Source organism: Thalassophryne amazonica, chromosome 17, assembly GCF_902500255.1.
Source record: "Thalassophryne amazonica chromosome 17, fThaAma1.1, whole genome shotgun sequence".
NCBI lineage: Eukaryota > Metazoa > Chordata > Actinopteri > Batrachoidiformes > Batrachoididae > Thalassophryne > Thalassophryne amazonica.
The window spans coordinates 47,688,598-47,710,926 of record NC_047119.1 but is presented as its reverse complement, the minus strand read 5'-3'; the positions used below and the strand labels follow the sequence as shown (position 1 = coordinate 47,710,926).

Sequence of the window (22,329 nt, the reverse complement as noted above, 5' to 3'; positions counted from 1 at the left end):
GTTCCAGAGCTGACGCCACTTCTTCCTCCTTCTTATCCAATGTCAGCACGCCGGGAAGTTCTTGGTCTTTTAGTGGAGCGCAGTTCAAAATCAGAATATTTATCTCTTCAAGAACTACGCACCAGGAAAGGATAAATTTCAAACTGTTTAATTTTAGTCTTAAATAGTCATGAAAACATGGCATTATGTGTACACTTTAAGAGTGAATAACTGAGGAATCAAGTTATATTACATTTGGAAATTTCTGTCCTGTGCAGAATTTTAAACATGTTTTTGTTATGTGTCGGACGCAGCTCGGAGAACCGACCAGCGTTTGAAGGACCCAGTATGAAATAAGCAGAGCACGGTACAAAGGCTAACTGAATTTAATACATAACAGTGATGTGATACAAAAACAACAAAAGAGTGTGCGGTCTGGCGTGCTGGTGATACGGTGCGCTCCCAGCAGCGCTAACGGTCCGGAGCCAGAAGCCGTTCGGACCCAAGGACCCCGCCGACACCCCCCAGGTGGCCGCAACAAACCGAGTCTGTGAAAGAAGGAACCATTATGTGAGTCCACACTCTACACACAGAGAGACCACTCAAAGGTGTACATAAACAGCAAACACTTCCTGGCTTAATTACTAATCAGCTTCCCAACCTGCAGGCATGGAACATCTAGTTCACAAAACTCCACTGCAGTGGAAGCCGATACATGACTAACGTACAGCTCAATATAATAAGGTGTGAGGGACACCACATTTACTGACTGTATAAACGTTAGTCACAAAATCTAACGTACCTCAGGAAGTGTGCTGACGAGCGTGAGACCTCACCCCCTCCTCTTTCACAGACCGTGCATCAAACCCTGGACGTTCTCTGCATCCACTGATGATGAGATGGCTCCCGAGACGACGAGCTCACCCGTCTGGTCACAAGGTCGAGTCTCTGGCAAATACACACTGTATACTCCAGTCTTAAATGCCACCATGTTCCAATCCATATAGATGCACCTCAGCTGTGAGTCCTGACGAGCCGCAGGTGATCAGGGTGAGGTCCTGATAACCTCAGCAACACAGCCACTCAGTCCCAAATGCAAGCCACCTGGAAGGAAAAACAAAAGACAGAAACAAAAAGGCAGCCAGGACCCCCAGCCATACAACAGTTTTGTCTCATTTGTCTGCTTATTATTGTTTTGTCTCTGGTTGATGTTGCCACGAGGACTTTCTGTGTCCTTGGACAAAACACTTAATCTACATTGTCTCAGTCCACCCAGCTGGAAATGGGTACTGGCCACAACTGCGGAAGCAACCTGCGTTGGACTGATGTCTTGCCCAGGTGGAACTGTAGACTCTCATCCGCTTGACACTACGGAAACCAGAGATAAGCACCTGCACCAAAAGGCCACAGGCTCTATATAAGACTTACTTGCATGTATGCATATTTAAAGCTTGTCCTTTGTTGAGTTGTTATTGTTACACTTTTTAACTTACAGTTCATGCACAATGGCTATTTCTAGGTAAGACATAGAGGAAAATTATAAAACAAAACAAAAACAAAAAACATTTCAATTGTGATTTCTATTACATTTAGACAATGTTCTTGCTTTTGGAAGCCCTTTGACACAAAACTGTTATCGGAATTCCAGCCCAGTGCCAAACCTGATGGCTCTCCGGTGCCCCCGTCCTTTGAGAGACATAATGCAATCTGCTTTAATTCACACATAAACAGCTGAAGAGCACTTTTGCTTTGAAGAGCCCTCAGAGTGGAGTAGGGGCTCCGCTGCCTTTCCTCGCCAGCCCTGAGAATCCAAACCCGCTGCCAAACTTGCACTGAGAGGAGGGGGAGGATGTTTTCACACAGTCTGAGAGAGGACGCCGAAAAGTCCTCTGCATTTGGCTCGCATCCCTGAACATGATAGGGAGATGGAGAGATGCGCAATTTTACCGCTTTCAGTTTTACTCCAAATAAACCTGCTGTTTTGTGAGCACATGTCGGTCGTCGGTTACAAATCTTCCCTTCTGTTGCATCTGACATTTAATTTCATGCAGGCGCTGGAGGCTGGTGACACATGGGCTGTGTTTCCTTGAATGTTGATTTACAGTCAGCCTTCAAAGCAGACTGTTGCATGTATGGCTCAGTGGCATCTGGGCAGAGGGAGGAGGACTTCAGAACACCACTGAGTCCTCCATGTAGAACTCGTTTCTTGGACACATGGACGAGAATCTAGGTTCTTGCTTAGAAGTCAGTGACATGGAATTAAGTGTGTCCATCACGTCACGGAGTGACATGCTGTGTCTCCAAATAAAATATCTGGACTTGTCTGCTGGTCGCCTTAATGTGGTGCATATGAGGGCCTGTGACTTCGCCTGGACAGGACATGAGTTCTACAGTTTACTTCAAGAGCACAACCAATATGTAGTGGTTGATCGGCGGAGTTGTGAGGATTTCATGAAAATATCGGTGTCTGTTATTTTTGTCAATATGCAAAATGTTGTTTTAGGATTTAACATTTTGGCTGTTGGAAATGGTGTCATTAGTTTTTCCAGAATAGTGGAGCAGATAAGTGAATTTTGGCCAAGTATCAGATTTGGCATGAATGTTCTTCATAAGTCAGTGTTTGAAAAAAAAGTGTGGGCCACTTTAAATCCAATATAGCAGCCAGGTAGGAGTCAAAGAAGAATTACACAGGGGTCAAAATTTAAAAATGCTCCTATCATATTGAAAAGTATAACACATTATTTGTCTGATCATAAATATTCCCAAAAGATATAGTTTAGATTATCTATGACTGAATGCTATGGATTTATGGGGTAAAAACAGCAAGAATGGTGACAAAGGTCAATTTCAGTTTGTACAGAGGTCAAAAGTTAAAGTTGCTCCAATCTCTGTAAAATATGATGCAAATTATTGACTGAGTTAATAGGGTTTTAAAAAGGAATAGTTTGCACCATGTGCCATGCTCAGTTGTCACATTACAGGGTACCATATGTCACATGCCATAGAATCCAATGTACATCAATATTGTTTGACATGTACTTTGCAAACCAAGCATTCAACACAGTCAAAACTATTCAGTCACACGACGTCCCAGATCAACACAGCCTTCACTTTGGAAATGATCTGGTCATTTCAGCCTGTCGATGGCCGCTCGAAGCGCGGCGCGCCCTCAGCCGCTGTGGGCCATCTTTAATCGGGTTGTAATGCTCTTTAATCTGTGTGATGCCCATAGGATTTTCACCAAAAGCCATCTGAATTTTCCGAATGGTTTCCACCTGGCTGTCTCTCACAGTTTCTTGAAAAATTTGATGCAGCGCTGCTCCAGCCGTTTAGACATTTTCCTGACAATGAAAATCCGACGAGAGGGGTGGACCAGTGCTCACTCAAAGCCTGCCCACAGGCGAATGACGCAACCAACAGGCGTAAAAAAACTCACGCATGCGCATGAAGGTTCAAGCTTGGCTGATGCAAGCGCACATGATTCAAATCCATATAGTTTTTGCAAAAAATAAAAAGGTCCAATACTTTTCTAACAGACCTCGTATGCAAATGCTGACTGATGCAGCACAGTGACTGCCAATCCAAGTGAAGGCAGAGTGATGCCTGTTGGTTGGTTGTTGGTTGTATTTGAAGTTATTTATAATAAAGTTCATATTTAAACTCTAAAACATCAAACCTCTTTTACATTACTTTGTCATAAGCGTTTGATAATGAAAATGTCTGGAATTACTGGCATTTTTTATGGAAATATCAGCAGATATATCGATATACTTTTTTTTACCTGATAATATCAGCCCCATAAAAAAAAAAAATCCATATCGGTCAGGCTCTTATTACTTCCCCAGACAAGGCTGGTGTCCATTTACAGCTGGATGGTCAAAGACAATGGAGAAAGTGTCTTTTGAAGGACACAGACAGGTAGAATGACCAGGAATCAAACCCTGGTCTACATATTGGTGGCCCAACTACGTATCCCACTGAGCCACCTACTGTACATTGGACAAGGTTCCTTCTAATAAAAACTAATGTAAACATAACCTGTTTCATACATGAGACGTGTGTTTGATGCCTGTCTCATGTGTGACACAGTGGATTAGTGGTTAGCACTGCTGCCTCACATCAGCAAGTTCCTGGATTGCTTCCCACCTGGTGCTTTCCGTGTGAATTTTGTATGTTCTTTGCCAAGAAGATAGAACAAGACAAAACAGGAGCTGTTAACATATCTGCATGTCTTTGGGTGCTGAACTCAGCTTTCATGTATCCATGATATAAATAGTTTTGATTTGACTGTTGCTTTCAGTTGCTGTTAAATTGCATGCGTGAATTGCAGAATGATTCAATCCTGCAATTACTCAACATTTCTTCTTCTTCTTCAATATTTATTTCATTCATTTAAAAGAAAAACAGAAAAGCAGAAATGAATATATTACAAGACACTGAATGAAAAGGAGCAGAGGGAAGAACAAATCTTATATTTTCTGCCCCTTTTTACAATACAATCTTTCAATTTTAAGCATCATTATTCAACATTATTTAACAGATTACATTTTTTGACTTTGTCACATACCACTGACTTATTTCATAATTTTAGCCATTATTTAAAAGATTACATTTTTAACAGGTTACATGTTAGACTTAAAACATTTTGACATTATTAAAAGATTACATTTTAGACTTTGTCACAACCCACTGACTTATTTCATAGTTTCATACTTACTTAATACATCTAGTTTAATACGTTTTTTAAATAATTTAAGCAACCTTGATTCTTTGATTTCTTTGTTGAGGTTGTTCCATAATTTTACACCATTCACTGCAGTACTCCATTCCTTTACTTTGGTTCTGAATCTTGTTTTTTTTTAAAGACTTCTATTCTTTTCAAATTCTAACTACTTACTCTTTTTTCAAACATATTTTGAATGTTTATTGGTAAGGTATTTTTTATTAGCTTGGTGCATTGTTTGTAATATTTTCAAATCAACTAAATCATGAAATTTAAGTACCCTATACTTAATCTCTAAAACAACTATTGCTAATCATTTTTAAAGCTCTTTTCTGCAAAATAAATAATGGTTGTGTATAAGTTTTACATGTTGATCCCAAGATTTCTACACAATAAGTTAAATATGGGACAATCAATGAATTGTACAATGTTAATAAACCAAAACTATTTAACGAAAATTTTACTTTATGCAAAACAGCAATGGCTTTCGCTATTTTTCCTTTTGTGTAATTTATGTGTGACTTCCATGTAAGATCTTCATCAATCATGACTCCTAGAAATTTTGTTTCTTTTACCCTTTGTATGTCCATTCCATCTATATTTAATGACACATCATTTTTTTCCACTCTGTCATTAAACAATGTGAAATTTGTCTTATTAAGATTTAGTGACAATCTGTTTATATCAAACCAATGTTTAACTTTTTCCAACTCTGTATTTATCACTTGTACTACTTCTTGTATATCTGATCCAGAGTAAAATAATGTTGTATCATCAGAAAATAATATGCTGCCAAGTACTTTAGATACATTCACAAAGTCATTGATATACAAAATAAACAGTTTGGGTCCAAGTACCGACCCTTGTGGTACTCCATAAATAATGTTACACAATTCTGATTTAGTATTATTTATCTGAACAAACAGTTTTCTATTTTCTAAGTAGCTTTTTACCCCTTTTAGGAAACTGGAGAGTTTTTTTTGCACTGAGAGAGGAGTGACAGTTCCTGTAGCATGCACAGTTGTTGCATTTGCAATAAAATGAGCAAACTCTCAGTGTGATTATATCAGACCATTAAACTACTTGTACAACAATGTTTTTGGTTTTTAATTTCTTGCACTGACACTAACGGGATGAACACACAAACCATTTTAAACTGAACAAATCAAGTTGTGTTGTTATTTTCTAGAGTCTCACACATTGATATATTTACTGGATGCAAGCTGCCAGCATAAGATTAGTGTTTTCTTCCCTGAGGGCCTGTTTGGTCCAACATGTTTTCCGGATGCTACCGGTTGGGTGTTGCATTATGCAGCACATCAATTTTGAGGTTTGATTTTGATCAGATTGTGACACAACTCCATAGAATATTGTCAAAGCCCCAGGAGCAGATGGACAGTTTCGTTGTGTTGGTCTGGAAAACATTTGTAGACAATCCGGATAATTACACATGCACAAGAATATTGTGTGGTGTAGAAAGGATCATATGTTACAGAACGTTAGGGCAAAATTTACAATTTTCTCCTAATTCTCTTTGTGATTTTTGCCTGGCAGACCCAAACATTCAGCAAATACATGAAACCCCCAAAATAAAAAAGCTGCCGTCTTCAGATCCTGCAGCATTTTGTCAGACATGAAGGGTGGGGGGATCCTATTTTGTAAAAATGTGTGATCCCACCATCCACCAGGGGATGGCGTTGTAGATAGATATAGATAGATGAGTTACTCAGAAATCTGGCTTGGTGTCTAGGAAATAGTGTTGCAGTGAACTCTTGGAGACTCCATGTGTTCCATACCTCTCAAACATTTAAGCTACGGTCACATTAGCTACAAGCAACAGAGGCAAATCGACGGTCCACCGTTCATTTTGATCAGAATTGGCATTTTGCAGCAGCAAGAGACAACAGTCACTCTGCCGCCAGCTAGGCGGGGTCATCATAGACATAAAGTCTGCTTCATGCAAATGGTGAATGACGTGACATGGTGACTGCCAGTCTGAGTGAACAGACATCAGGTGGTTGTTTGCTCAAACAAAATAATCCAAGATGGGTGGCAAAATAATCCAAGAAGGGCTCAGAAACAGCTGTGTTTCTATATAAATCTAATATGTTTTTCACATATTTTGGAAACGTTAATGAGAACTAGACACTTCTAAATCTAAACACACTGTTTTTGTTACCAGAGAATACTTCTGAAGTGATTTACAAGACAATTTATGGAGATGTTAGCATGCACACAGCCGGGAACACCCATCAAGCGACAAAGCCAACTGCTTGTCGCTGTCATTTGTAGCTCATGTGACCATAGTGTAAGTAAAGCCCACATTTCCACTTGATTTTCTGCTGGCCCAAAGTCATGCAAGGTGTTGTTGTAAGTTATCTGTCTAGTTGAGCTTGAGAGGGTATATAGGGAGAAGGATGCTGAGGATGGAGCAGGCTGGGCAGGAGGAGAAGAGGGAGGCTAAAGAGGAGGTTTATGGATGTGGTGAGGGAGGACATGCAAGTGGTTTGTGGGATATGAAAGATGCTGACTACAGGATGAGATGGGGATGGATGATGTGCTGTGGTGGACCCTAACAAGAGCAGGTGAAAGAAGAGGAGGATGACGAGGAGGATAAATATGTGCAATCTGAGTGCTGCTCTGCTTTATAACAGCAGCTTGTTCACCGTAACTCACATGATGTATTATTCCGGATATTTCTGTCCTTTATTGAAATTATTCATGTTTAACTTTTCAAAGGCTTTGTTGACTATCTGCACGCTGCAGAAAGGAGCCACTGGATGAGGAGTATGAAACTCTGAGGGTTTATCAGCGTGACACCAAAGGACTCTGTTGGCTTGTTTACAGTAATGTCTCTCATTCAGCTTCAGTGTTTCCTTCTTTGTTTCATGTTTGAGTGAAGTATGTCGTACGAAATTAGACACGGTGCTTCAGGCTGTGTTCTTAGCGTGTTCTGCAGAGCGACAGGCAGGAAATGAATCTTTGCTGATGCACCTGTCGGCTCATGCTGCGTGAGGCGTTTTTTTTCCAGTCCCTGTGGTCATGGGTCTTGGTCTTGGTAGTTCCCCTCACTCGTCTCCCTCATGCACACTCAGTTTTCCAGCCAGTTTCGGACAGATTTGCACCTTACATTTATTGTTGTTTGATTTAAGAGTCTCACCTGATATTTGGTAGCTTGCGAGTTTTAGGGTATCCATCCCCTGACTTTTGCTTTTCAGTCAATGTCACTGGAGTTGCCAGGAGTGTTTTTTTTTTTCTAGACCAGTGGTTTTCAAGCTGTGAGGTATGCCACCCTGAGGGTGCCAAAGTTCTTCGGGGGTGGGGGGTTAAAAATAACTGTAAACACTGTTAACCAACAAAAGAAGAAGGGGAAAAAAGGAAAAAGAACACATTGTTAGGGCCCTGTCCCACTGGCGTTTAGGAGGATTTGCGTATGGATTGCGCACAAAATTGGCCCATATTCGCCAAACATCCGCAATATCCGTGTAACATGCCTGTATGAGTTGGCTGTCATCCGAACACGCCCGTGATCATCCGCAGAGACACGCAGGTCTGCAGCCAGGATTTTTGAGCTGTTCAAAAATCTGGATGCGGATAACGTCCGCCTTACATACTCAATTCATACACAATACATACTCACTCTATGCGTTGTATATCTGCCGTTAACCGCTGATATCCGCAACTGATGGGGATTTGCGGCTTGGCAGCGGACTGGAACAGTGTGTAAAACAGATATATATCGTGCCCATCATGTCCACATCACAAACTAAAATATGTTGTAGCGAATGCATACAAATTGGCCACGAATAAAGTGTTTTTATTACATCTGCTTTGCAGCTGATTTGCGGACAATCTGTGAATGCATAACAAACACGTCACGTAAACCCAAAGTACTGTATGTGGCAGAAAGCGACATACCTGCCAGTCAGTGCCGGTCCAGCTGTATAAATCCACAAAGACGTAGCTGCTGAAATCATGTCTCCTCCAGGACTTTTATTTAACACCAATAAAAGGAAGGATTCAAGGATTCAAAAGAAGTTTATTGTCATATGCACATAGGAACATGTTCCCTGCACAATGAAATGTATTTACTGCATTTTACCCATCCTAATTGCCAGTTAGGAGCAGAGGTCGCCTTTGTGGCACCCGGGGACCAGCTCCAGATGTATATCCCTGCCCTAGGTCACGAGCAGGGCTGAGCAAACCTTGACTGGCCTCATGACAAACTTAACAAACAACAACACACATAAGCCGGTCCGGTACATGAACACATATAAAAGCACACACAAGGAAAGAATTGGGACGAAAACCCTCCAATGCTGCTGCGTTGAACCCGCAGCACCACTGGAGAGCAAAAAAAAAAAAAAAAAACCCATAGCACGGAAAACAGTCATAACAAAACAAAAAAAAAACCACAACAGTCAACAGACAACAGCCGAGACTTGGATGTGTCCAGTGTCCAGACAGACAGCCCGGAAAGGCCGCCCTTGAGGCACCATCAGGCCTTATCTGTCCATCCTGGGGGGGGGGATCCCAGTCCTGAATCAGTCCACCAGAGTCTCAAGGTCAAACAGTCAACATCTCAGGACTGGGAAGGGAGGGAGGCAGTGGAAGACAAGGAGGTGGGGGAGACGAGGAGCGAGGCTATCAGGAGTGTTCTTCGGGGGGAGGATTTTATCCCAGCGGCCTTGAAGGACAGCTGGTGTTTGGAAACCAAATAGATATCCAGATTAACAGACGCCTGGCAGAATCCACAGTCTGAAACTTCAGAGTGGCTCCCAAATACATCTGAACAGAGGAGAGATGTGGTCTTACAGATGATCAAAGCAGTTTTCCAGTGCAGCCATTCTCCCCGAGATGGATTCCAACGTGCGGTTGACACCTGCCGACTAAGCTGACACTGCCCTTCCAATCGAATCAATCATGTGGGGCAGCCTGGGCCAATTAATGCCGCCTCCACCTTCTTAATTTTCCGGTAAACCAGTGCTGCAGCTGCTCCACACAGCAGAAACCCTGTCACCACAGCTCCAAATAAGTAAACATCTTCAACGTCCTCCACAGACAACAGGCACATGACTTGCCACCTCTGCCAGCTGTCCATCACGTAACCCGCCACAGGTGTCCCGGCAGGACAGGTCGGGTCCTCCATTCCCGAGTGCCTTGTGGAAAAAATAGTATCAATTGCGTTCAGAGACCACTTGATCAGATCCATTTTGCCGTTTTCCAGAGGAGCAGAGCTGGCAGCCTCAGACAAAACATGCTACAGTAGCAGGAAAGTTGGGGAGGGAGGAGGAGAGAAAAATGCGATCGTCCCGACCGAGAGCAAGAAGGCAAAAAGAGTTGCTGTTTAGCCACAACTCACGCTGAAGTCTGTTTTCTGTGACACTCTCAAAAAAAAAAAAAAACACCGTCTCACACCCTGAGCGGCTTCCCCCCTCCCGCTCCCGAAACTCTTGAACAGTTAACCCTCGCATGAGAACGTGAACATTAACTCTGTGATCAACTTGTCCAAGTCCAGCAAATGCTCCAGAGGCTGTATTATTGGTGTGAATATGATGGTAAAAGGAGCGAGTGCGCTTCTTTTATGACCGGAATGCAGATGCTGTGCACGCGCAACACGTGCGCGATGCATTCATAATACACCCGTAATACTGTCATGATAATCTCAATGTGTCGGATCAGTTTCTTCACTACATGCTTTATATAACCGTGATTGTTCATCATATATTCACTATATTTTATTAATATATCCGTAATTCATACTGGAACATTTGTCATTTTTGGCCATTTTTGTTGCGGATGACAACGAACGCCCGTAATTTGTGTACTCAATTCATGGGCAATTGATCCTCTCCCCAGTGGGACAGGGCCCTTAGCTAACATTCCAGGAGCAAAATGGACAATTTTTTTAGTGCGTAAATCTACCAGTGAGAAGACAGAGTTTGGCGTAACCAAAAAAATAAGAAAGTAGAGGATGATCTTCGTTTGCTCCTCTTCACAGTGCATCCCCACATTAGCCGCCTGTGCGCATCAAAGACCCAGACTCATTGCTCGCACTAAACAAGAGGCGAGACTAGATGAGAGACTAAATATGTATAAAAGTTTAATTCATATTATTTATGTTAAAATGTGTTAGTTATGCCAAAGATGTTTAAAAACACACAGAAATGTTTAAATGTTAGAAAATCGATGTTTGAAATATGACAGAAGGTAAAAATAGAAAACACATTTAAAATGTTTGAAAATGTGTAAAATGTGTGAAAGAGTAGAAAGTTCTTTAAAAACATGTTTAAAATGTTTACAAAGGCTGTAAAATGTGTAAATGCGTAGACGGTTCCTTAAAAACACACAAATATATTTAAAATGTGTTTAACATGTAAAGGAATAAAAACAAACACACAAAGATGTTGAAATTGTGTGTATGTATGTCGGGGGGAGTAGCTATTCATTTGTTCTATGGGGGGGCTCAATCTCCCACACTTTGAAAACCCCTCATCTAGACTTTAGACAGAATTCAGCTGCTTGGCGCAACAGGCAACCACAGTCCAGCACCCGGAGACCAAATCCAGATCTCCACATTCTGCTTCAAGAGTAGAGAAGTGAGGATGATACCAAGTGTGCTTGTTTCGATGTCTGGAGGACACGATAAATGGAATAGACTCACGCCAGCTGTGTGGCAACGTATTGTAATCACTCATGGTTGTCTGTTTGTGTACAAAATAACTTGGAAAGGGAGGAGCAAATTTTTTTAAGGCCACAGCATAACTCAGATGTAAAATAAAAGACTGGGATTGGATTTCGTTTTTATTAAATTGCGATACCCAATCCAGTTATTTTGGCTGATATTGGGCCAACACCGATGTTAGGACCTGGACACACAGCACATGGCGATAGCTGAACAAAGGAAAAAAGTCACAAAGTCACAAACTGTCAAGAAAAGGTGGACGAATGATCCTGCATTCTTCCCATCGCGGAAAAGCCTGCGAATCAAGAGTGCATAAAGGAACGAAACAAAACCAAAACTAACGAAAGAAAAATGAAGCGAACGTTGACCTTGATGCTTCAAATGATACATTCATGATGACGTGACCGACAGCGGGTATGAGACTGAGCGCAGCCACGCTGTCCTCATGTCCACAGGTGCGGGATCTGGTCATCTTGACAACAACATGTGTGCACACAGAGGCCAGCTACAAACAGCTGGAATGTGCATAAATAGTTACAATAGGTGATAAAAACGTTCTTGCTGCTATTGATTCTGTATCACAACGTTGCTTTTCATCCCACACATGGACAAGTCATCAGCGATACAAGGATGCTACGTGCAGCTCGTCGGAGCTTTAATTACACTATGTAACAAATTTTTATTTTTGTTTTGTTCCTGGGTACACAGTGTGTTTTCCTAACCTGTTATACCTTAAATAAATAGAAAATAGCTGTTATTCCACAGAAACTTTGCTTCTGTGATCAGGACAATGATATTTTGAAATTTGTCTGTTTTCAAGAATATTCTCGATTCACCTTCACTACTACTGAGTAGTCTTCTAGAATATTCTTTAACTGCTAGAACGGTCCAGAATTTTCTAGAAGTTTCCAGAATTATCTAGAAATTTCAAGAAACTTTTAGAACTTTCTAGAACGTAAAAAAAAATAAAATAAAATCAAAGTTTGTGCTGAATGTAGTCATTTTTCCATAGACTTTAGACATAAGCAGTTGAAATATAACACTTAGAAGCCAGGAACAAAAATTGTGTTACATAGTGTTATTGATTCTTTCAGATATCGTCAACATTCATGCAAGACATTGGACTTGGGAGGTTGGATGACAGTCAAACGGAACACTGACGCTACGGGAACTACGCGAACGATGAGGAACCGTCAAGACAGAAAGCAAAATGAAATACAGATGAATTGGGGTTGTCGTTGGGATTCGTTCACATTTTTTTAAGAGCTTGAACATTCTGATGAGCGCCAGCTGCAGGAATGAAGCTGGATGGTGGTTAAACAATGCCTTCGAAATTCAATACAAGTCCAGGTTTCGTTTTGGCTTCGGTGTCCTTCGTTAGTGCCGTGTGACAGGGGCTTTAAATATCCTATCCATGCACCCCAGCACATGCCTCCTCAAAAGCCCAGCAGTCCTGTTTATCGTGCAGATGGGGGCACTATTTCATCAAAGTACTAATAACACTGACCTGAGTTAAAACCTAATAAACTTTTCCTAGACGGTGGGATTAGTCTAAAAAACCAAGGACTACCCCAGCAACAGATTTAATGAAAATTTGTTTCCGTTTTCGAGATCCTTGATTCGTGCACCACCCATTGACAAGGTTTTATTAAAATGTCTTGAGGATTTTTCCCAATACTACTATCAGAGAGACAGAGCTTGAAAATGTAACCTCCTTGGCGGAGATAATAATAGAATGATGAAGATGGTGTGAGACAGACCAGAACATCATGTCGTACTCACAATCCAATACTTTTTGATGCTTGCAGCTAATTGCACGTGGCTCCTCTGGGGCTCCTATAATCAGAGAACACTCAGTTATTAACATCAATTAATGTTCTTCTCAGGCAGAAAAGAACTCCTGTGACTATCCCTCGTTTATTTAACTGACTCATCTCATTGTTTTCTGCAGGATAATCTGAATCTTCTGCTAACAGAAGAAGAGATGTACAGCCTCATGGAGACCTTCAAACAGTGCAAGATCATCCCAGGTCAGACATTTCTGGCATCCCATCAGTTCTGTTCTGTTGCTCCTGTGGAGCTCCTGATGTTTTCCTCATGATTGGTGAATCGAGATTTTAAATCTGTCTGACACCAACTTGTGATTGGGTTTGTTCAAGTCGACTACAGTTTGGATCAGTGGCCGTTATCCTCCATTTATGAGGTCTGTTAGAAAACTGTCCGACCTTTTTATTTTTTGCAAAAACTATATGGATTTGAATCATGTGCACTTGCATCAGCCAAGCTTGAACCTTTGTGCGCATGTGTGAGTTTTTTCTCGCTTGTCGGTTGCGTCATTCGCCCGTGAGCACGCTTTGAGTGAGCAGTGGTCCACCCCCATCGTCAGATTTTCATTGTGAGGAAAATGTCTGAACGATTTGGAGCTTTGCTGCATCAAATTTTTCCAGAAACTGTGAGAGACAGCCAGGTGGAAACCATTCGGAAGATTCAGACGGCTTTCAGGGACGATTCTATGGGGATCACACAGATCAAGGAGTGTTACAACCGGTTTAAAGACGGCACACAATGGCGGAGGGCGCCGCTCTGAGCGGCGATCGACAGGCTGAAATGACTAGATCATTTCCAAAGTGAACGCTGTGTTGATCCGGGATGTTGTCTGACTACTACAGAAATGCCAGAAGATGTTGACATAGCACTTTTTCGGCACATTCCACTGTTACAGGAGTTTTTGTCATGAAAAGACGTGCTGAGGAATTCGCGCATCGGGACGGAGCCGCTAATGGCAGAGAACAAAAAGCAATGCCGTGATGAAGCCTCACATGACATGTTGTGGCATGTCCAGCTCATCCACAATTTCTCGGATAGTCACACGACTGAAAAGCCACTGAAAGCCGTCTGAATCTTCCGAATGGTGCAAGAGCTGGGCATGTTACAACATGTCCCATGAGACCAACACGGAGGTGCCTTTGTCCCGCGCCATTAGCGGCTCCGTGGCGAATTCCTCTGCTCCTCTTTCCATGACAAAAACTCCTGTAACAGTGGAATGTGCCGAAAAAGTGGTATGTCCACATCTTCTGCCATCTCTCTGGTAGTCAGACGTCGTTTCAGCCTGTCAATCGCCGCTCGGAGCGCGGCGTGCCCTCCGCCATTGTGCGCCGTCTTTAAACCGGTTGTAACACTCCTTAATCTGTGTGATCCCCATAGAATTGTCCCTGAAAGCCGTGTGAATCATCCGAATGGTTTCCACCTGGCTGTCTCTCACAGTTTCTGGAAAAATTTGATGCAGCAAAGCTCCAAATCGTTCAAACATTTTCCTTGCAATGAAAATCTGACGAGGGGGGTGGACCACTGCTCACTCAAAGCGTGCTCACAGGCGAATGACGCAACCGACAGGCGTGAAAAAACTCATGCATGCGCACGAAGGTTCAAGCTTGGCTGATGCAAGCACACATGATTCAAATCCATATAGTTTTTGCAAAAAATAAAAAGGTCGGATAGTTTTCTAACAGACCTCATATTTCTTTATTTGTTCTATTTTTGTTTCTTTTAAAGTAACATTAAACGTTGTGAAACATTAAACATAATAAATGTCTAAAGGAAGAAAAATTCAATTTAATCAAGACTTGCATTAACATATCTTTAATGTAACATTTTTTGTAAACTAATGATTTATAGTTCTGTTAAGAAATTCATGGACATTAAGTATTTGCAATGAAACAAATTTCAATGATTTGGGCAACACTACAGTAGGGGTGGAACGACACACCAGCTCCACCATTCAAACCACACCATGGCATGGATATCAGGATTCAATACACATCACAATGTCATGATATGCCTATCGCAATTCAATGCACGTCATGATACGCCTATCGCAATTCAATACATACCATGAGACGCCGATTGTGATTTAATACATACCACAATATATCTATTGTGATCCAGTACGTCATGATATGCCTATCACAGTTCGATACATACCACTATACGCCTTTCGCGATTCCATACACGTCACAATACGCCTATCGCAATTCAATACATGTAACAATACACCTCTCGCAATTCAATGCACGTCATTATATGCCTATTGCGATTCATTGCATACCATGATATGCCTATCGCCATTCAATACATACCAAGATACTCCTATCGCAATTCAATGCACGTCATGATACGCCTATCGCGATTCAATTTATACACAATATGTCTATTGCGATTCAATGTCTTGATATGCCTTTTACAGTTCAATACATACCACGATACTCTATCGCGATTCAATACATACCACTATACACCTATCATAATTCAATATCACAATTCAAAACATGTCACGATATGCTTATCACGATTCAGTACGTCATAATATGCCTATCAAAATTCAATGCATATCACAAAAACGCTTATTCAATACATACTGCAATATGCCTATCGTCATTCATTACATACCGCAATATGTAATCAATACATATACCTATCACACTTCAATACATATCACAATATGCTTATTGTGATTCAGTACATATCATGATATGCCTGTAGCGATTCAATACATGTTAAGATATGCCTGTTGTGATTCAATGCATATCACAATTCACCAATTGCAATCCATTACATATCACGATACATACATACGTGGTGAATATTTAAAGAAAAAAATTCTCTTGAAAGATAATTTGTAAATTTTAAATAACAATGTAAATTTAAAAATAATTTGCATATTTTATAAATCACTTTTGATTCTTCAGCTAGAAATCACTTTTTTTTTGCTGTCATAGTTGAGTTTCCATGGTACCATGACAGTCATTTTAAAAAAATGCTAAGATTTGCTACAGGCCCTACGATACAACTGTCACAATGCAAAAAGTATTGTTCCACCCCACTACTGGTGGTTGGCTCTCACTGCGGTATTGTATCACTTCCTGTTCCGGAGCACAGCGGTGTTTTTCTGTATCTGTTAGCTGTTTAATCTGCGCAGTTAGATTGATCTAGTTATCTAGATTACGATTTGTTTCCCAGTGTAATCTTTACGTGCCTTAACTAAAGCACTCATTCTGCTGAATCACCTCTAAATTATTTACACATCATTCACTTTGCGTGTTTTTAGGAATCCGCTAGCTTAGCGTAGCTACTAGCTCTTAGCCGATTTAGCATGGCGGCTTCTCCTGTCTCTCCCGCACTTTTCTGCTCTGGGTGTGAAATGTTTAGTTATTCCTCGGCCTCCTTTAGCAGTAATGGTACTTGTAATAAGTGTAGCTTATTCGTAGCTTTGGAGGCCAGGCTGGGCGAATTGGAGACTCGGCTCCGCACCGTGGAAAATTCTACAGCTAGCCAGGCCCCTGTAGTCGGTGCGGACCAAGGTAGCTTAGCCGCCGTTAGTTCCCCCCTGGCAGATCCCGAGCAGCCGGGAAAGCAGGCTGACTGGGTGACTGTGAGGAGGAAGCGTAGCCCTAAACAGAAGCCCCGTGTACACCGCCAACCCGTTCACATTTCTAACCGTTTTTCCCCACTCGACGACACACCCGCCGAGGATCAAACTCTGGTTATTGGCGACTCTGTTTTGAGAAATGTGAAGTTAGCGACACCAGCAACCATAGTCAATTGTCTTCCGGGGGCCAGAGCAGGCGACATTGAAGGAAATTTGAAACTGCTGGTTAAGGCTAAGCGTAAATTTGGTAAGATTGTAATTCACGTCGGCAGTAATGACACCCGGTTACGCCAATCGGAGGTCACTAAAATTAACATTAAATCGGTGTGTAACTTTGCAAAAACAATGTCGGACTCTGTAGTTTTCTCTGGGCCCCTCCCCAATCAGACCGGGAGTGACATGTTTAGCCGCATGTTCTCCTTGAATTGCTGTCTGTCTGAGTGGTGTCCAAAAAATGAGGTGGGCTTCATAGATAATTGGCAAAGCTTCTGGGGAAAACCTGGTCTTGTTAGGAGAGACGGCATCCATCCCACTTTGGATGGAGCAGCTCTCATTTCTAGAAATCTGGCTAATTTTCTTAAATCCTCCAAACCGTGACTATCCAGGGTTGGGACCAGGAAGCAGGGTTGTAGTCTTACACACCTCTCTGCAGCTTCTCTCCCCCTGCCATCCCCTCATTACCCCATCCCCGTAGAGACGGTGCCTGCTCCCAGACTACCAATAACCAGCAAAAATCTATTTAAGCATAAAAATTCAAAAAGAAAAAATAATATAGCACCTTCAACTGCACCACAGACTAAAACAGTTAAATGTGGTCTATTAAACATTAGGTCTCTCTCTTCTAAGTCCCTGTTGGTAAATGATATAATAATTGATCAACATATTGATTTATTCTGCCTAACAGAAACCTGGTTACAGCAGGATGAATATGTTAGTTTAAATGAGTCAACACCCCCGAGTCACACTAACTGTCAGAATGCTCGTAGCACGGGCCGGGGCGGTGGATTAGCAGCAATCTTCCATTCCAGCTTATTAATTAATCAAAAACCCAGACAGAGCTTTAATTCATTTGAAAGCTTGTCTCTTAGTCTTGTCCATCCAAATTGGAAGTCCCAAAAACCAGTTTTATTTGTTATTATCTATCGTCCACCTGGTCGTTACTGTGAGTTTCTCTGTGAATTTTCAGACCTTTTGTCTGACTTAGTGCTTAGCTCAGATAAGATAATTATAGTGGGCGATTTTAACATCCACACAGATGCTGAGAATGACAGCCTCAACACTGCATTTAATCTATTATTAGACTCTATTGGCTTTGCTCAAAAAGTAAATGAGTCCACCCACCACTTTAATCATATCTTAGATCTTGTTCTGACTTATGGTATGGAAATAGAAGACTTAACAGTATTCCCTGAAAACTCCCTTCTGTCTGATCATTTTTTAATAACATTTACATTTACTCTGATGGACTACCCAGCAGTAGGGAATAAGTTTCATTACACTAGAAGTCTTTCAGAAAGCGCTGTAACTAGGTTTAAGGATATGATTCCTTCTTTATGTTCTCTAATGCCATATAACAACACAGTGCAGAGTAGCTACCTAAACTCTGTAAGGGAGATAGAGTATCTCGTCAATAGTTTTACATCCTCATTGAAGACAACTTTGGATGCTGTAGCTCCTCTGAAAAAGAGAGCTTTAAATCAGAAGTGTCTGACTCCATGGTATAACTCTCAAACTCGTAGCTTAAAGCAGATAACCCGTAAGTTGGAGAGGAAATGGCGTCTCACTAATTTAGAAGATCTTCACTTAGCCTGGAAAAAGAGTCTGTTGCTCTATAAAAAAGCCCTCCGTAAAGCTAGGACATCTTTCTACTCATCACTAATTGAAGAAAATAAGAACAACCCCAGGTTTCTTTTCAGCACTGTAGCCAGGCTGACAAAGAGTCAGAGCTCTATTGAGCTGAGTATTCCATTATCTTTAACTAGTAATGAGTTCATGACTTTCTTTGCTAACAAAATTTTAACTATTAGAGAAAAAATTACTCATAACCATCCCAAAGACGTATCGTTATCTTTGGCTGCTTTCAGTGATGCCGGTATTTGGTTAGACTCTTTCTCTCCGATTGTTCTGTCTGAGTTATTTTCATTAGTTACTTCATCCAAACCATCAACATGTTTATTAGACCCCATTCCTACCAGGCTGCTCAAGGAAGCCCTACCATTATTTAATGCTTCGATCTTAAATATGATCAATCTATCTTTGTTAGTTGGCTATGTACCACAGGCTTTTAAGGTGGCAGTAATTAAGCCATTACTTAAAAAGCCATCACTTGACCCAGCTATCTTAGCTAATTATAGGCCAATCTCCAACCTTCCTTTTCTCTCAAAAATTCTTGAAAGGGTAGTTGTAAAACAGCTAACTGATCATCTGCAGAGGAATGGTCTATTTGAAGAGTTTCAGTCAGGTTTTAGAATTCATCATAGTACAGAAACAGCATTAGTGAAGGTTACAAATGATCTTCTTATGGCCTCGGACAGTGGACTCATCTCTGTGCTTGTTCTGTTAGACCTCAGTGCTGCTTTTGATACTGTTGACCATAAAATTTTATTACAGAGATTAGAGCATGCCATAGGTATTAAAGGCACTGCGCTGCGGTGGTTTGAATCATATTTGTCTAATAGATTACAATTTGTTCATGTAAATGGGGAATCTTCTTCACAGACTAAAGTTAATTATGGAGTTCCACAAGGTTCTGTGCTAGGACCAATTTTATTCACTTTATATATGCTTCCCTTAGGCAGTATTATTAGACGGTATTGCTTAAATTTTCATTGTTACGCAGATGATACCCAGCTTTATCTATCCATGAAGCCAGAGGACACACACCAATTAGCTAAACTGCAGGATTGTCTTACAGACATAAAGACATGGATGACCTCTAATTTCCTGCTTTTAAACTCAGATAAAACTGAAGTTATTGTACTTGGCCCCACAAATCTTAGAAACATGGTGTCTAACCAGATCCTTACTCTGGATGGCATTACCCTGACCTCTAGTAATACTGTGAGAAATCTTGGAGTCATTTTTGATCAGGATATGTCATTCAAAGCGCATATTAAACAAATATGTAGGACTGGTTTTTTGCATTTACGCAATATCTCTAAAATCAGAAAGGTCTTGTCTCAGAGTGATGCTGAAAAACTAATTCATGCATTTATTTCCTCTAGGCTGGACTATTGTAATTCATTATTATCAGGTTGTCCTAAAAGTTCCCTAAAAAGCCTTCAGTTAATTCAAAATGCTGCAGCTAGAGTGCTGACGGGGACTAGAAGGAGAGAGCATATCTCACCCATATTGGCCTCTCTTCATTGGCTTCCTGTTAATTCTAGAATAGAATTTAAAATTCTTCTTCTTACTTATAAGGTTTTGAATAATCAGGTCCCATCTTATCTTAGGGACCTCGTAGTACCATATCACCCCAATAGAGCGCTTCGCTCTCAGACTGCAGGCTTACTTGTAGTTCCTAGGGTTTGTAAGAGTAGAATGGGAGGCAGAGCCTTCAGCTTTCAGGCTCCTCTCCTGTGGAACCAGCTCCCAATTCAGACCAGGGAGACAGACACCCTCTCTACTTTTAAGATTAGGCTTAAAACTTTCCTTTTTGCTAAAGCTTATAGTTAGGGCTGGATCAGGTGACCCTGAACCATCCCTTAGTTATGCTGCTATAGACGTAGACTGCTGGGGGGTTCCCATGATGCACTGTTTCTTTCTCTTTTTGCTCTGTATGCACCACTCTGCATTTAATCATTAGTGATCGATCTCTGCTCCCCTCCACAGCATGTCTTTTTCCTGGTTCTCTCCCTCAGCCCCAACCAGTCCCAGCAGAAGACTGCCCCTCCCTGAGCCTGGTTCTGCTGGAGGTTTCTTCCTGTTAAAAGGGAGTTTTTCCTTCCCACTGTAGCCAAGTGCTTGCTCACAGGGGGTCGTTTTGACCGTTGGGGTTTTACATCATTATTGTATGGCCTTGCCTTACAATATAAAGCGCCTTGGGGCAACTGTTTGTTGTGATTTGGCGCTATATAAAAAAAAAATTGATTGATTGATTGATTTATAGGTAGCTTGGATTTATAGTATATAACCTACTTAAAATCCTAACTTGCCCTCTATGAGTACTGGAGTTAGTGAATAAGCAGTGAGGTGATGGTCTTGTGGTTAAGCCTTGGGCTTCAGACCAGAGGATCCAATGTTCAAAACCCAGCCAGACCAGAAAATCAGGACCCTTGAACAAGGTCCTTAATCCCCTAGTTGCTCCCGGTGTGTAGTGAGCGCCTTGCATGGCAGCACCCTGACATTGGTGTGCGAGTGTGAATGGGTGAATGTGAGGCATCATTGTAAGGTGCTTTGAGCTTCTGATGCAGATGGAAAAGCGCTACGTAAATGCAGTCCAATAAGTGACTTGTGTTGATGTTTTATTTGTTGGCCAAGTTCTTTGTTCACAAAATACAGTATCTTTCTTACCATTCGGAGTCCTAATTTGCAAGAAGAATTTTATTTGCCAACAACTTGGCAAAAAGCTGCCGAGAGTAACATTTATTCAATATGGTAATTTTTTTCTGTACTATAAAGTGTTTGGCTATGAGATTTTAGCACTCCAGCTTTTGCTATGAGGTGAGATAACACTGACGATAATGAATATTTTGTTGCATCTTTTTTAAAAAATCAGATTGCTGTTACAGTATGTACACTCAACCTGTTCCTCCAGCAAATGTGAGGCATTATTCTCCGACTCGTGCGGCGCAAAGCCGCAGTGAGGAGGTTCTGCTGCTCTCCTAAGTTAATTGTAACTGGAAGCCTGTGTGGCAGCTAATTAGCTGTGATGTGATGAATTGTTGCTTGTCACTGTAGAGTCATGCCTGGTGTCAGATGAACTGCTGCAGTACCGTCACTTTGTATCCAAGCAGCAGTTCGATAAGGACCTGACCGACGAGCAGGAGGAGGAGGTCCTGGCCCAGTTTGCGGCGCTGGACCCTGAGAAGAAAGGCCACATTGAATGGTCGGATTTCCTATACTTTGAGTCTCTGGTGGTGCTGAGGAAATTTCGCACGGAGGTAAAGTACCAGAACCAGATGTGGATGGTGAAGCTTCTTATGTTCCATTAGTGGATTCAAAACCTCAGGATTTTAGCTCATTTGGAACGTAGTCATAAATGATCTTCTCTGGAACTGTTTTCAGATGTGTAAAAATAATTTTGTGTGTTTTTCTTTCACAAGAATTGTTTGATAAATTGGTGAAAAAGTTCTAAATACACACTTCTCCTGAGCCCTTATTCAAAAATATCAACCCGACACTTGATGCCGTCATGAAAATGCGACACATTTCATGACAGCATCATGAAATAAGCATAAGACTGGGCTGAAAATATTTCTGCAAACAAGCCAGTCTGGACAAAGCTGGGCTTGACTTTGATTGGTTAATTCAATTTCTGATGCTACAATTCAGGATAATGCAGGGGTGGATCCAGAA

General features: G+C 41.4%; 1 protein-coding gene and 1 long non-coding RNA gene across 3 annotated transcripts in view; one reads left to right on the top strand and one right to left on the bottom strand.

Moving 5' to 3' along the window:
* The window catches only part of phf24 (PHD finger protein 24), a 64,399-nt gene that overhangs the window by 8,557 nt on the left and 33,513 nt on the right, over positions 1-22,329 (top strand). For both annotated transcript variants that reach the window (XM_034192234.1, XM_034192232.1), the window contains exons 3-4: positions 13,339-13,417; positions 21,712-21,914. In XM_034192234.1, coding sequence (XP_034048125.1) covers positions 13,339-13,417; positions 21,712-21,914 — 282 coding nt within the window. The remainder of the gene's footprint in view (positions 1-13,338; positions 13,418-21,711; positions 21,915-22,329) is intronic.
* LOC117529446 lies at positions 1,209-12,284 on the bottom strand. The gene is made up of 3 exons (XR_004566017.1): positions 12,273-12,284; positions 11,750-11,755; positions 1,209-1,301 (listed from the first exon to the last, which is right to left on the bottom strand). It is a non-coding gene; the product is annotated as an uncharacterized LOC117529446 (long non-coding RNA).